This window comes from Nuphar pumila, chromosome 2 (assembly GCF_984573655.1).
Source record: "Nuphar pumila chromosome 2, dmNupPumi1.hap1.1, whole genome shotgun sequence".
NCBI classification, from domain to species: Eukaryota; Viridiplantae; Streptophyta; class Magnoliopsida; order Nymphaeales; family Nymphaeaceae; genus Nuphar; species Nuphar pumila.
Window position 1 is genome coordinate 143,268,458 of NC_143250.1, and position 14,266 is coordinate 143,282,723.

General features: G+C 38.3%; 1 protein-coding gene across 1 annotated transcript; it reads right to left on the reverse strand.

Moving 5' to 3' along the window:
• Nucleotides 1-2,396: 2,396 nt before the first annotated feature.
• On the reverse strand, nt 2,397-4,599 carry LOC149847422 (ABC transporter G family member 5-like). Its single transcript, XM_089998416.1, has one exon. The coding sequence runs from the start codon at nt 4,441-4,443 to the stop codon at nt 2,572-2,574; it is 1,872 nt and encodes a 623-aa protein (XP_089854542.1). The 5' UTR covers nt 4,444-4,599; the 3' UTR covers nt 2,397-2,571.
• Nucleotides 4,600-14,266: the final 9,667 nt, after the last annotated feature.

Consider the following 14,266-nt stretch of genomic DNA (forward strand, 5'->3'; position numbering starts at 1 on the left):
TCTTCATTGATCCATCGATGTCCGGAAGGTTCGCGATCGAATCGCGAAGATAAAAAATTTTCTGGTGAAGTTTTCATTCTCAATCGTCTCAGTGATATATACCCGAATTTTGGGTGTTTAAAGGATGCCCACCAAGTATTACATAAAATGCCTCAAAAGTCTACTTTCTTTTGTAAGCCATGATCACAGGGCATGCCGTGCTTCCAGAATTGGGTGATATCGAAGACGATTTGCAGTTTTGTTCTAGGATATGCCATGGTGTCGTGGAGCACAACCGTATGGGAATTTAGCCTTCAGAATTACATGGAGGAATTTACAAATTCTTTGCAAGAATGTACATTTGAGGATTTCATGTGAATTTGTTTTCTGTCAGTAGTGTCTTGAGTTCATATTGCTGGACTAGGGGCTCTAAATATGTGAGCGTGTAGATTCATGCTATTGTTGTTTGCTTGCCAATTTGTACTAATTTCTGTTTGGGGAGTGCTTTGATTGACCTGTATGCAAATTGTGAAGAGGTGGAAGTGCACGGTTTGTGTTCGAAGAAATGCCTGAATGAAATGTTGTACGGTAGAATGGTTTGATAACATGTTTTGCTCAGAAGAATCCTGCTGATAATGCATTGGTGTTGTTTCCAGTGATGCATGATCGGGTCGTGTGTCCAGACGAGGTCACATTCTCGAGTGTAGTCAATGCATGTGTTTGCTTGTCTGCAGTCAGAGGAGCAAGGAGCATAATGGGATGCCTTTGTTATCAATTCTAATTTTGGAGATGATATGGTTCTTTGTAATGCTTTGGTGGATCAGTAGAATTAAAGATGCTAGACAAGATTTATGCGAGGATGCCATTTAGATATGTTGTCTCAGCTACCTCTTTGGTTTGTGGGTATGAAAAAGCTGTTGAACATTTAAGATGCTCATGAAACTTCATTTAAAATTCCCAAAAGGAATACAATATCATGGAATGCTCTTATTTCTGGTAGGACACAAAATGGCCCGAATGAAGAAGCATTGAATTTGTTCTGGCTGTTGGAAAAGGAATCATTTAAACTAACTCATTATACTTTTGTCAAATGTCCTTAATGCATGTGCTAAATCTTGCATGCCTGCAGCATTTAAACTAACTCACAAGTGAGGAGGTTGATGAAAGATAGAGGGGTTAAAAAGCAGCCAAATCTTAAATACTCTTACCTTGACTTAGTCTTTTACATGAATTAGCTAAAATGCACTTAATATTAGTAAAAAAATACATATTTTATGTGAAAGAAGGTAATCTTATTTAATTTATCCCTCAATTCATATGAAAATGGTCAACTACACCCTTCTATTGTCATCACAGTTCTTTTATTGTGCGAACAGTCTTTTTGAGAAAGTACAATTTCTGTATCAAAAAATCTCATGGACTTGGAGATGGTGATTCCAATAAAATGGGAAACGAGCTTCAGAGTCACTTAGTTTCCAGTTTCTCATGCAACTTCTAGAGAAATGAGCTTCTAAGGATACGTAAACGCTCTTGATAAGCATGGGTTGGACTCATGACCTATCCAATATATGAAATAAACAGAAATTGACTTTCATACGTTTCATATGGTTACATTTTGTGATTTTTTTTAATGATTGCAAACTTAAGAACTCTGCACCTGCATCAGTTTCATCTTGAGCTTAAGCTGTAGCAGTGCAGGTTAATTACATGTGCACATAATAATTTTTACTTACTCAAAGGAATATGCTAGAAGTTATTAATTCATGATGCATCAGATAACAATTTCATTCAATTATTTCTCTAAATCATTTAAAAGGTAAAACAATCTTATGTTAGTATATATAAATGAAAAGGCATGCCACACCCATGTAAAACAGTGAGCTTCTCTTTATACAACCTTCCTACATGGTATATGTGCATGCAAAGGCACATGTGCACACTTGGAAAAATTACTTGTCATATCTAGTATAGCAAATAAATCCCAAAATTTTTGGCTGAATATAACATCTGTATTGGTAAAAGTTGTACTATTTTAGACAGAGGGTCTCAAGTTTCAAATCCCTGCTGGGACTTTCCCCCATATTGCCTATGAATCATAAGAGATGTGAAATTGAAAAAAGAATACTATCAGAGGATTTGGGCAACTCTGCATTATAGACATCTGCCACTTTCCTGTGTAATAGAGGCTCTCGTCCTAAATTCATGTCATAGATGGTCATGTTAGTAGGGTAGGTTGTATGTCGAGTATTTCAGATAGATATCAATATCCGCACGCTATATGTGCTTAACCAGCTAACAAATAGATCTTGTGATGATATTTACTTGTCATTTTCCTGAAAACATGAACTATAATGCTTAAACAAATGAGCACATCTTCAAGAAAACTGATGCATTAGATTGACCCTGACAGAAAGACATAAACATCACCAGTGGTTAGAATAAATATTATAAACAGAACAGTTTTATCTCACAGTGATAAGAAAGACATAACAGCTTACAGTTTCCAATCATACACACATGAGCTCAAATTTCTTACACTTGCGACTCGCGTTATTACATCCTCTAATGGTTTAGAGAGAGAGAGAGTACAAGTCAGATTAAAAGATGCTTTAGACTACCTTGAGAACACCTGCATCTGAGAATGATGTAAGAGAAGAATCTGTAGGCCACTATGAAGCAGACCATGAACATCACATTCCTCCATCTGCCTTCCTCTCCCAGGCCTTGTTCTCTTAGCACATCCTCCCCATTCATCAAGCACCTCCCAAACCTGTAATCTAAGCATCCCTTCCAAGAAGAAAATTCATTCACCAAGAATCCTTCAAAGGGATACTTGAATAGTGAAATATAATGCATGAAGATCCAGTATCTTGGTATTTGATCCTTTGATATAAAATATCCAGAAAACAGAAAGAATGATCCCATGACACCTGCGATCACTGAATTCCCAATGATGAAATTTGGAACCAAGGCACTGAAGCATGCGACAACAGAATTTGCAGTGTACAATATTAGCCAGATTATCAAGAGAAAATAGAGGAAAGCTGAGAAACTCCTACTCAGACCCACGAGCCAATAAAGTGGAACAGCGAAGAGCAGCGCCAAGATAAGCAGAAATGGCAGAAAAACTAATCCATTTGCAATGACATATGATGATATCCTGTAGCTTCCACATGAAATCTCTTTCATTAGGATCTCTCTTTCCTGCAAAAAGATTGGTAGAGCTTCTGTTGTACAAGACAGCAGGAATGTCAAAATGAAAGCAAACAGGCCTATTCTTTCTCCTGCACCAGTTCTGTCTCCCTTGAGATCATAAAAGATAGTTCCCAGAACAAGACCTGCTATTAACATTTGCAAAGTTCGAACTGCGAAAAGCTCCTTGGTTCTAAATGTGCTTTTTGTGAATCGCTGAATTAGGATGATTATCTCTTCGAGCCTAGAGTTAGCACATACCCAGTCAGAACTAAATCCACCACCATCATCCAAGCCTCCCTCAGCTACTTTGTTCAGTTGAAACAGCTGTTGCAGAGTTCCTTTGTTTCCAGCTTCATCGTGATGTTGGTGTTGAGGCAGCTGTTTTTGGAGATCCTCGACCGAATCGATCGCAAATTCTATGATATTTACATGCATAGGGATCTGCAGGCCCACTGATACCAAATGATTTTGGAGCTGCTCAGTGGTGCCATGATGGAGCACTGATCCATTGGCCAATAGCAGGATAGAATTGAAAAGCTTTATGATCTTGAACCCAGGCTGGTGTATGCTTAGAATTACAGTTCTACCGTGGATCTCGGCCATGAGTTTAAGCATGTCAACGATCTGCAGTGCAGATGTGCTGTCCAAGCCAGATGTAGGCTCATCCAGCAAAAGCACCGAAGGATCATGGATGACATCAACACCAATTGACACCCGCCTTCTCTCTCCACCAGAGATGCCTCTGATCTTCTCATTGCCGATTCGCGAGTGTGCGACGTGTTCCAAGCCGAGTTCTTGAATCAGAGATGAAACTTTATCAACTTGTTGGGAGTAAGGGAGCTTCAGCCTGAGCCTGGAACTGAACAAGAGTGTTTCTTCCACTGTCAGGAGTGGAAACAGAGTGTCTTTCTGGGTCACATAGCCTGAAATCTTCTTGAACCGGATCTTATCGATTGGTTTCTGGTTGACTAATATGTTTGAGGTTTGTGGTGTGATCCTTCCTGCTAGGATCTCCAGGAGACTGGATTTCCCGGCACCACTAGGGCCAACAATGGCAAGTATCTCCCATGGCCTAGCCCTGCAACTCACATTCTTGAGAACATGTTTAGTCCTCTTAACAATGCCAACCATTTGTTCTTCATCTTCTGTTGGTTTAATTGAGCTGGGCTCCTCCTCCCTGCTCCATATCCTGAATGGGTGGCTTGTTTTCTCCACATCAACCCTGTAGTTGATACATTTTGCTTCTATTTCACAGCCCTTCTTCTTCATGGATTCCCTCTCTACTGATCCTTGCAATCAATCTGCTGGTAGTCTCACACAGGCTGTGTAGATAATATGAAGACAGACTGCTGAAATTAAAAGTAAGCCTCGTTCTTTATTCACTGTTTTAAACATCCTCATTAGCTCTGAAAATTCTAAATGATATAGCTTGAGGCCTGCTTTAAGAAAATGACTAAAATGGCCTTTGTGTAGCTAGATTGATTAGACAAACTGATTCAGATCCATTTCAAGCAAATCAGACTCATGACTCGGTTTACATTTTTTGTGCTTATTAATATTGTAGTTGGAAATTTATTTTGGTTCAATTATCCTATAACCTGAATCTGTCCCATAAGCAATCTTGACTCATTAGCTGCTTGTTTCTTGAAATTTCGGTGCATTGTGAATAAAATAACAGTTTTCATATCAATTTACTCGTACTCAGCACCGACCATGCTGAATCACAGGCTTCTCAGAAAGGTTCTGACTGCCTATTGGATCTGGCTCATTGTTCTGGTTGTGCTTTTCCAAATAATTTTTATATTGTGAATGAAGCCTTGATTTATGTTACTGCCAACATGTTCAAACTCAGGTTTCACAGCGAATTTCTGAGTACAAATTGGATTGAAACCTTTCAACATTGTGGATAAAGGTTTGATTGGTACACTGACCTGTTTGAACGTAGCTTTGAACCATTAGAACCCAACCTTCTCAGTGAGGTTTTGGCTTTCAATGTTTCGCTTAAGCCCCTCTAGCTTATAACAAATTAGTCGCTTCTTCTCATTGGCTGAGCTGAGTGAGAGTCATGTTCTGATTGCAATCTTGATAACTCTCTTAAAACACACGTTGGTCATTTCACATAATAGTATTGCAACATTTTTCATGAATGGGACAAAGAGTAGGCCATCTTTTTTAATCGCTAAACTACAAACTCTCGAGTTCAAGGGCTACAACTTTCAGGGATTGAAGACGGGCATTTCCGTCATTGGTGTCTGCCCAGTAACCGTTATATTCGTGGTAGGTATTTTTACCAGTTCCTATGGGTATTTTTGTTATTTAACCTAGGAGCAATAGGTACCTCTAGAACGTGCCATGTGGAAATTTGCCGGTGGCACGTCAGCCTAAAAGTTGGAGGCTTGTGGTCAGGATTGCTCCCATAGAATTGGTTGCCATCCCAAGAAATCTGTGGTTCAAATTTGTGTAGAGGATATAGAAATGCTCCTGCTATTTGATACATTCACAGTTTTGGAACTCTGCCTTTTCTATCAGCTCTACTGCATGTGATCAAAGCACCAACTCAGTGAGTCCACTGTTTTGTTTCAGATTTTTATCATATCAAACAAAACACTGCACAGGACCAGACTGAACTGAACCAACAATTGGTTGGATCAAGAAAAGGTAAACTTGTTGAGCCATTTGTAACGTCTCGGAAAGTAACAGTGTCTCTGGTTCGACAAGTCACATGATTCTTCAAACTTTGATTTTTATTGGACTGAAATGCAAACTTGTGTGATAGACCATTTTTGTGTATTATACAGTTCATCTAGCAGGGAAGAGAGAACTTCACTGAGCTGCCACCAATCAATAAGCTAGCTAAGAAATGGCTGGCCCATTGAATCACTCATAATATGGTTCGGGAAGCGCTGATTATTGTGACATTGTTCCATGAAGTGGATCAGATCACTATGATATCTCACAGAATAAATAATTTCTGGTCGGATATAATTCTCTTTTTAGGCGTTTAGCATCAATAATTTGGATGAATGACTATACTATGTAATAGAGATTAAGCATAAATCGTGAATCAGATTAATCCCCTTTCTTCTCTATGAAAAAGAAATTAGGATTGTGTAACAGAAATTTGAATTACACCCCTTTGTTCTCTAACAGAGATTAAGCATATATATATCTCTCACTCACTAAAATTAGGATGTTTTAGTGGATGTTGGGGCATTTTTAATCACTTTTGAAATTTGGGGGCGGTTCCCCATCATTCAACACAAGATAATAGAGTGGCAGAATTGTTGTCTTGCTTCCTTGTGAAGGGTATTATTGGCATTTTCTTTGATAAGTGTTCTGACGTGGATGAATTCGTGGAGGAAAATGTGAAGGGGCATATCTTGGGCTGAGGTGGCGGGGCCTGATTTGCTGTCCCAGACAACCATTCTTTTGGGGCAAATGGCGCGTGGGGACCATCACTTTGGAAGGCCCGTGACTTGTCTTCACGAAGCCCGTGACTCTCTCACTCTTTCTTTCTTTGTAGGATTTAAGCCCGTGACCTTTTCATGCCTATGTGATTATAATTTAATATATTTGCTATAAAGACCCACTTTCCAATGAGTTCCATCACCACCAACATCTCTCTCTCTCTCTCTCTCTCTCTCTCTCTCTCTCTCTCTATATATATATATATATATATATATATATATATATATATATATATATATATATATATATATATATATATATATATATATAGTAAACCAAGCTGCTTAATGCTAAGATACATCCAACCCCTGTATTCAATTTTTGATATTTGTAATTGTTCAATTTTTACTTATTTGATCGGTTAATAACATGTAGGAGTTTTGGCTCGTATTGGTCATTTGCTGCGAACAAGTTAAACTCTCTGATATGTAATTTTTTTTTACTTTTTATGAGAGTGAGAGAGAGAGAAATAGACTAAGTTGCAAATGATAGTAAGGTGCATCTTTAGTTGGAATTGTGCAAAAACTTACATAGACAAGATGTCTTTAGTTTTAATTCTGTTTGCATACCATCATAAGATCTAAGCAAGGAAAATTGTGAGAGAGCATTGGGAGGTTTGATCCAGAAGGTGCTGCACCCTTTTGTCTGTTCCACTCAAAGGCATTATTCCCAGTTTCATTTCTCTATGCAAAAGAAGGAAAAGTGAAGTCTTATATGTCCTTTTCAAGTGTTCACCGTTCACCTAACCAAATAGAAGACATAGGGTTGGAGGCCTTCACTTCCTTCTGACACGCTTCAAACATCACCGAGTCTAAATTGTCCTAATAAAAAATATTTCCAAGATATGGTCCAAGCCATTACAGTTGACTTCCTTGGAGAGACTGGATTATTTTTTGGATATAATTAATACTTCATTAGCATCCCATGATCAATTGTAATCGCAATAAATTATATATATATAGAGAGAGATTGTTGAATTTTTGGAACAGAAACACCCCTAACGGGTTTCCTCTCTCCCCCCAAAGCACCTCCTCTCACCAAATAAAAGCTTCAAATTTTAGTAAAAATTGAGCATTTTTTGTTGATGTGACCCTGTAGTTATGATCTACGATTATTATTTAGAGGAAATCAAGTTTTGAATTATCTTCAAAAATCAATGGTTCACAATGTATCAAAAATTAGTAACTTAAAAAAATCTTATTTTTATTTTTTTGAGATTTACTGGGAGAAATTGCCCCAAGCTTAGAGACCTGACCGGGCTGGCTCGGCCTCGGCATAAAATTCTGAGGGCTTGTTTTTTATGTCCAAACAACATGATCCAAAACTTGAGAGAGAAAGATGTAACATTTAATAAACTCATTTTTTCTTAAATTTTTGCCCTTGAAATAGGCCTCATTAATTTATCTTTTAATAAAAAATTGAAAAGTATGTAGGTGCCATTTAAGTAAATTGCATGCATATATAATGTGCATTATGGCAATTGGATCTCAAAATATCCAACGGCTATTACAAGAGAGTATGTGCTCTGGGTGCATCTTATATATATATATATATATATATATATATATATATATATATATATATATATATATATATATATATATATATATATATATATATATATATATATATATATATATATACCTCTTTAGCATTCCACGATCAATTGCACTCACAATAAAAGATATGTATACCAGAGAGAATAGGGATGGCAGTGGACCCCGGCAGGGGCGGGGGGCAAGGTCTCCACCCCTGCCCCATTTCAAAATCTGAGCCTTCATCCCCGCCTCCACCCCCGTACGGGGATGGATTTTAACCTCCATCCCCGTTTCTTGTCCTCCATCCCCGGTCCAAACGTGGTGAGGTGGGGCAGGGATTGAGATGGGGATGGGGCGGGGCAGGGGAAGCATAAGTCCATCCCCGCAAGGGGATAGATTTTAACCTTCATCCCCGGTCCAAACGGAGCAAGGCAGGGCGGGACCCGTTATCCCCCGTTCCACTGCCATCCCTAAGAGAGAAGGTGTGCATGCTCATGAAAGCAACTGTTTTCTGGCAATCCAACCATAATGTATTTGACATAGTCTATCTGCTTGGAATTGGCTCCTAGATGGTATTTTTGACGAAAAACCAGGATCTGATCGCCCTCATAAATTGACTAATACATGTGTTTGGTCATATTTAAACATAAAATGAAAAAATGGTGCAATTCACCGTGCAGACCGTACACAAGGATAAATCCATGCAAACCTGCTCTCTCTCTCTCTCTTTATATATATATATATATACCAAATTAACCAATTCATTTTGCCTCTTATTTGCAACCTCAAATGCATATCCTGTCCAGCATAGGCCTCCGGAGCAGGGGTCCAAGCCTCAGAGTTTTATGACACCTACGGATGGTAGTGGACTGGGGGCAGGGGCGGGGACAAGGTCTCCACGCCCACCCTATTTCAAAATGGAGGTCCAAAGTCTCCCCCGTCACGGGGGTGGAGCCGGGATGAAGGTTACATTTTAGAGACAAGGCGGGAGTGGAGACCTTGTCCCCTGCCCCGGTCCACTGCCATCTCTATACTAGGTATGGCAAGCTGAGCAAACACGGGGCAAGTTATATGTGCGCGCACACACACACTCAACCTTCTTCCGAGCAAACATGACCAGGTCTTTGTGTTGGGTGCGTCGTGTTATAAATGAAAAAAGAAATTCAGATCCTTTCCAATCAAGAAATTTGTAATCATGCTTAACCTCCACAAGCTGCTAAGATTCCATTTAGGCTCTAACGTCCGGATATCCGTAGGTCTAGCTACTTTATAGACCTAGCCAGGACTCGATGAAGTCCCAAAGGTAGACTGAATTTACTACAGTTTATTTATTTAATTTTGTATTCCAACTGCATGGTTTTCACTAGGGATGTCAACAGATGGGGGTTACCTATACCCGATCTGAACCAAACCCTATCAGGTCCGGGTATGATGATAAATAATAAGACCCGACCTGGGTTTGGACGTTAAGGTCAGATTGAGTATAGTTTGTGAAATTTTATACCAAACCTGACCTGAGTTCTGATTAAGACCAGCAAATTTTCAATGTAACAATGATAAAAAATATGGTTTTGCCAAGTATGATCCAGGTCTGGTTCATGTAGTTCTTATCGGGGTCCGAGTATGTTTTTTTTATAGTGGACCCGATTAAACTTAGGTCCGGACCCGATATCATACCCAAAAACCGGGTTCAAGTCTGATTCCACAACCAAACCCGTCCGTTGACACCCCTAGTTTTCACCCATGCTTCATAAACTCCACAATTTGGCATCCCACGTGATACTAGCTCATATTTGGAGGCACCATACTTCAAATGGACTCTTGAAGCCAAGTATGGTCAGTACTGTAGCAGTTGGTGCCTCTTTGTAATTTCCTAAGGCATCACTTCCCATTCATTGAGATACATGGCACCATTTAAAAATGGGTATTCATTTGATGGATTAATTTAAACAAAAAATAGAGAAGAGAAACATCTTTTTAGAAAATATGTCACAAGGACACGCACGCAAACTGGATACTTGTATGAGATACGAGTATGCAATTTGTTGAAAAACTAGGAGCATGTTGCTTGCATTTTTTTTTGTTGTAAATGAATCAAATGTGTAAATGCAATGAAAATGTGATTCCATCTCACATTGATGCTCATATTTTGGTTCTATAACTCGAAGAAATTGCACCTGGCATGAAGACCTGGTCGCACTGGCTCAGCCTGCCAAACCTACCGTGCTGGAAGCATAAAACTCACCAAATTGTGTAAATGATTCATATTTGATTCATTTGCGCACAAAAACCGTTTTCACAGGTTTGCAACCGGTGTGAAAATGCCTCATTCACGTGTTTGTATATGCATGTGAAAATTTACCACTGTGAGAGAATCCAATACAGAATTAGGGACAAGCAAATGTACCCTTAGAAGATGAGGACGAGTATTTTTTATTTTTTAATTAGGAAGAGTATATTTTTTCTTATTTTAATATATAGTCAAAATATTGTTAAAAAACAATCACAATAATAAAATAATGCACAAAGAGTCATAAGGTGTCCAGTGACGTGTCTACGTGTCGCCTCATGTCTCCAAACTATAGGGGATTAAATAACGTGTCCCTGTGAATAGCTCACTAACCATGTAAAAGAAAGATGGTTAGCTATTTTTTGTCGTTTTTAGGAGGTACAGCTACGGCACGTGGTCCTATAATGTCCTTTTTGTTGTCGTATTATTGTGGGGGTAAAGAATGGTTTGTCCATTTTGTGGTTGAATTTGTCAGGGACATTTCTGTGGTGTAGGTTTGAAGTTGGTAGATATTTTGTGAGAATGGGTTGGATCCTGACACAAGTCTGACCCAATTCATAAGAATGGGGATGAAGTTATCAAATGGTGATTTGATATGGACCAGAGGACATGACAAGACTTGTTCATGTGTTGTCCATGTTAGACCTTGCTCAAGATCTGCCTACACATTTTACCTCTAAAGTTTTTGTCAATGACCACGATGTGTCTGACAAGGTCAGACTTTGGTCATGCCTAAGCCTGGATGGGTCCTGATCTGTCTGTTGGATCTAGGGGTGTCAATGGATTGGGTTTGATTCAGACCCAGGTAGAACCAGATCCAGACTTCATTTGAGATGATGGTACCAGGTCCGAACCCAGATCCAATCAGATTCACCATAAGAAAAACCATACCCGAATTTTATAAAAATTACATGAATCAGACCGGGACCATATACCTGATAAAATAATATTTTTAAAATTCTTTTTACATTGAAAAATTGTGGATCTTAGTCGGAACTAGAGTAGGGCCCAGGTCTGGTATGAAATTTCACAACCCATATTCGGCTCCATATATTAATTGGACCATTCGGGTCTGACTCGAATTCTAATAAAACCTTCGTATTAATCACTAAACTCTAACCCTATAGGGTTTGGATGGATCAGGTCCGGGTCAAACCCAAGTCCACTGACACCCCTAGTGAGATCCTGGCAAGGATATTTACTGAAACATTTGGATGGTACTTGAAGGGTTCATATTTAATGCTATTGAAGGCAACAAATTATATGAAACTATTGAGTTGAAAATCATACCTTCAAGCTTTATCAACTGAATCTGACCACATATGTTCAGAAGGTTTGGTTGCTAAGGATCAAACCTTAGATCGTGTTATTTAGATCCTATAATAATATTTTTTGAATCTTGAGTATTTTAAGCCTTATGTGTCACAAACAATTCAAAACTCATTTCTGAATAAACAAACATTATAGATCACATCCATAAGAGTTAATTTATAAAAAAAAATCTAAAACCTATGATTTTCAGCTCAATCACATCCAAAAGATGTTATTTTCATTATATATATATATGATGATGATGACATTGAACTCTCAACCAAGCCAGAAAAACCCTAGATAGAGCCCCACGGCTACCCTACCTTACATGACCCACCTCTGAAAGCTACTGACACACATATTTGCCAATGGGGTTTAACCCATACTTGAAAAATGGAACAATATTGTTGGATATGTTAGTGAAAAGTAATAGTTCTGACTTCAACTGGTATTGTTTTCAAAATTCAATAACTAAAACTAATATTATGAGCAAAAACAACCAGCCACCCTAAAAAAAAGTTTTTTTTTTTGAGCAATAAAAAATTGGCCAGCATCTTTGAAGATATGATACAAGACCAACACTATTGCAACAGGACATAAGAGGACAAAGGACAGCATATTATAGTTTAGTGACAAGGCTGAGCCAGCTTTGTAGCCTCTAATCATAAATGCAATTGCTGTCTTCACCTGAGAGGATAATCAGATGCTCTTTTAAAATGGAATAATAAAACCAGAATTAGTTGTAGAGGTTGTAGGGCCCCCAAACAATTGATTTACACACTTGAGCAATTGTGAGCCACAAATATTAGTCACTGATACTTTTAGTCAACTGTTCTTGTTTTTTGGCTCTAGGGTGATATTGCAAGTATGAGGCAAGCAATTGTACACCCTTCTTTTTCTAGGGCCCTCTCTCTCTCTCTCTCAAACACAATGTGTCTGCAAGGGGTAGGACTCTTGTCTTATCAAGTGAACTTTATCAGGGAGAAATAAAAAAGTTGCAGAAAGCTTCAGCTATATTTGAATCTTTTAGGAAATTCCTCAAGCACTTTATGGGCTCAATCACATAAACCTTTCAAATCTCTGTCACAATGATTCGTGGACTCAAAGACATAGGATTTGGGTTAGACTTGAAAGTTCAAAATCTTTTTCAAAAATGAGACAGCACATAGAAATTTTAATTTTAAAATTTTAATGAATAAAAAAATATTTTTAAATATTTTAACATCTAAAAATATTTTTTGTTGAAATAAAATTAAAAAGTAATAAAAATGAATAAAAATATCAACATAAAGACTCTTTATCTCAAAGTCCAAATCCACTGTGTCCACTTATGCCTCTAGGGACATGCAGCCAAAATGGTGTGTCCATGTGACAGCTTCAAATGGACCAAATCTTATGCAATCGTCTTACAAACATACAATCCAAACAACATAATGAAAGTAGACAAGCACAAAAGGCCAACAGATTGATACACTAATTTTGTGTAAACCTCTCACTAAAAGAAGACGATCCAAACAACATAATGAAAGTTGACAAGCACAAAATGTCAATAGATTTGAGACACTGATTTTGTGTAAACCTCTCACAAAAGAAGAGAGAGAAAAAGTACCAACAGGGGCACACTACCAAGGGGGCTCAGCTTAGTTGGTAGGAGCTATCAGTGCATGTCTCCTTGTGGTGGAACGTTGCAGGTTCAAAACTCAGTAGTATGTTGAATAATAACTGGTGGGGTTCATTCCAACCCAGCTTGTCTTTCAAAAGAGAAAAACTACAAGACCTACATATGAATCTATGCAAAAATTGGATTTCAATGCTTTCTTCTCAAGCTCTTAAGAATAAAGATCGGCCTTTCTTGCATACAATAAATTTGCTTTTTGAGTGCTTTTAATTGTAAAAGAAATTGTATGCATCTTTCTCTCTCACATGCCCATACAAATTCATAGAGAAACCTCTCTCGCTAACTCACTTGTGTCTCGCTACAAAAATAAATGACGAACTATTAACACCCGCCCCCCCCCCCCCCTGTTTGGATCACTTTATAAACTGCTCCTTGTTTATGTTTTTCTAAAGGAAAAATACTTCAGTATTATTGATTGAAAAAAAATTCACATAAAGATGTAGCAAGTTTTGGTGTTTGGATCATTTACTTTTATTTTTTCTAGTAATATTTTATAAATTTTACTCATCTCGCAAAAAATAAGGAGAAATCACTTTATCGTCGCCGCCATCATTTCTCCACCACCACCATCACTTTGCAACCACTACTATTACTATCACCATTGCCACCATCACCATTGTCGTCACCACCACTACCCACATCTTCATTGCCACTGCCTTAATCACACCACTATCACTGCTACATCACTATTGCCACCACCACCACCACCACCACCACCACCACCACCACCATTATGTCATTACCACCGCTATTCACCATTGCCACCATCTATCATCACCACTACTAACTAATTAATCTTCTTTTCTT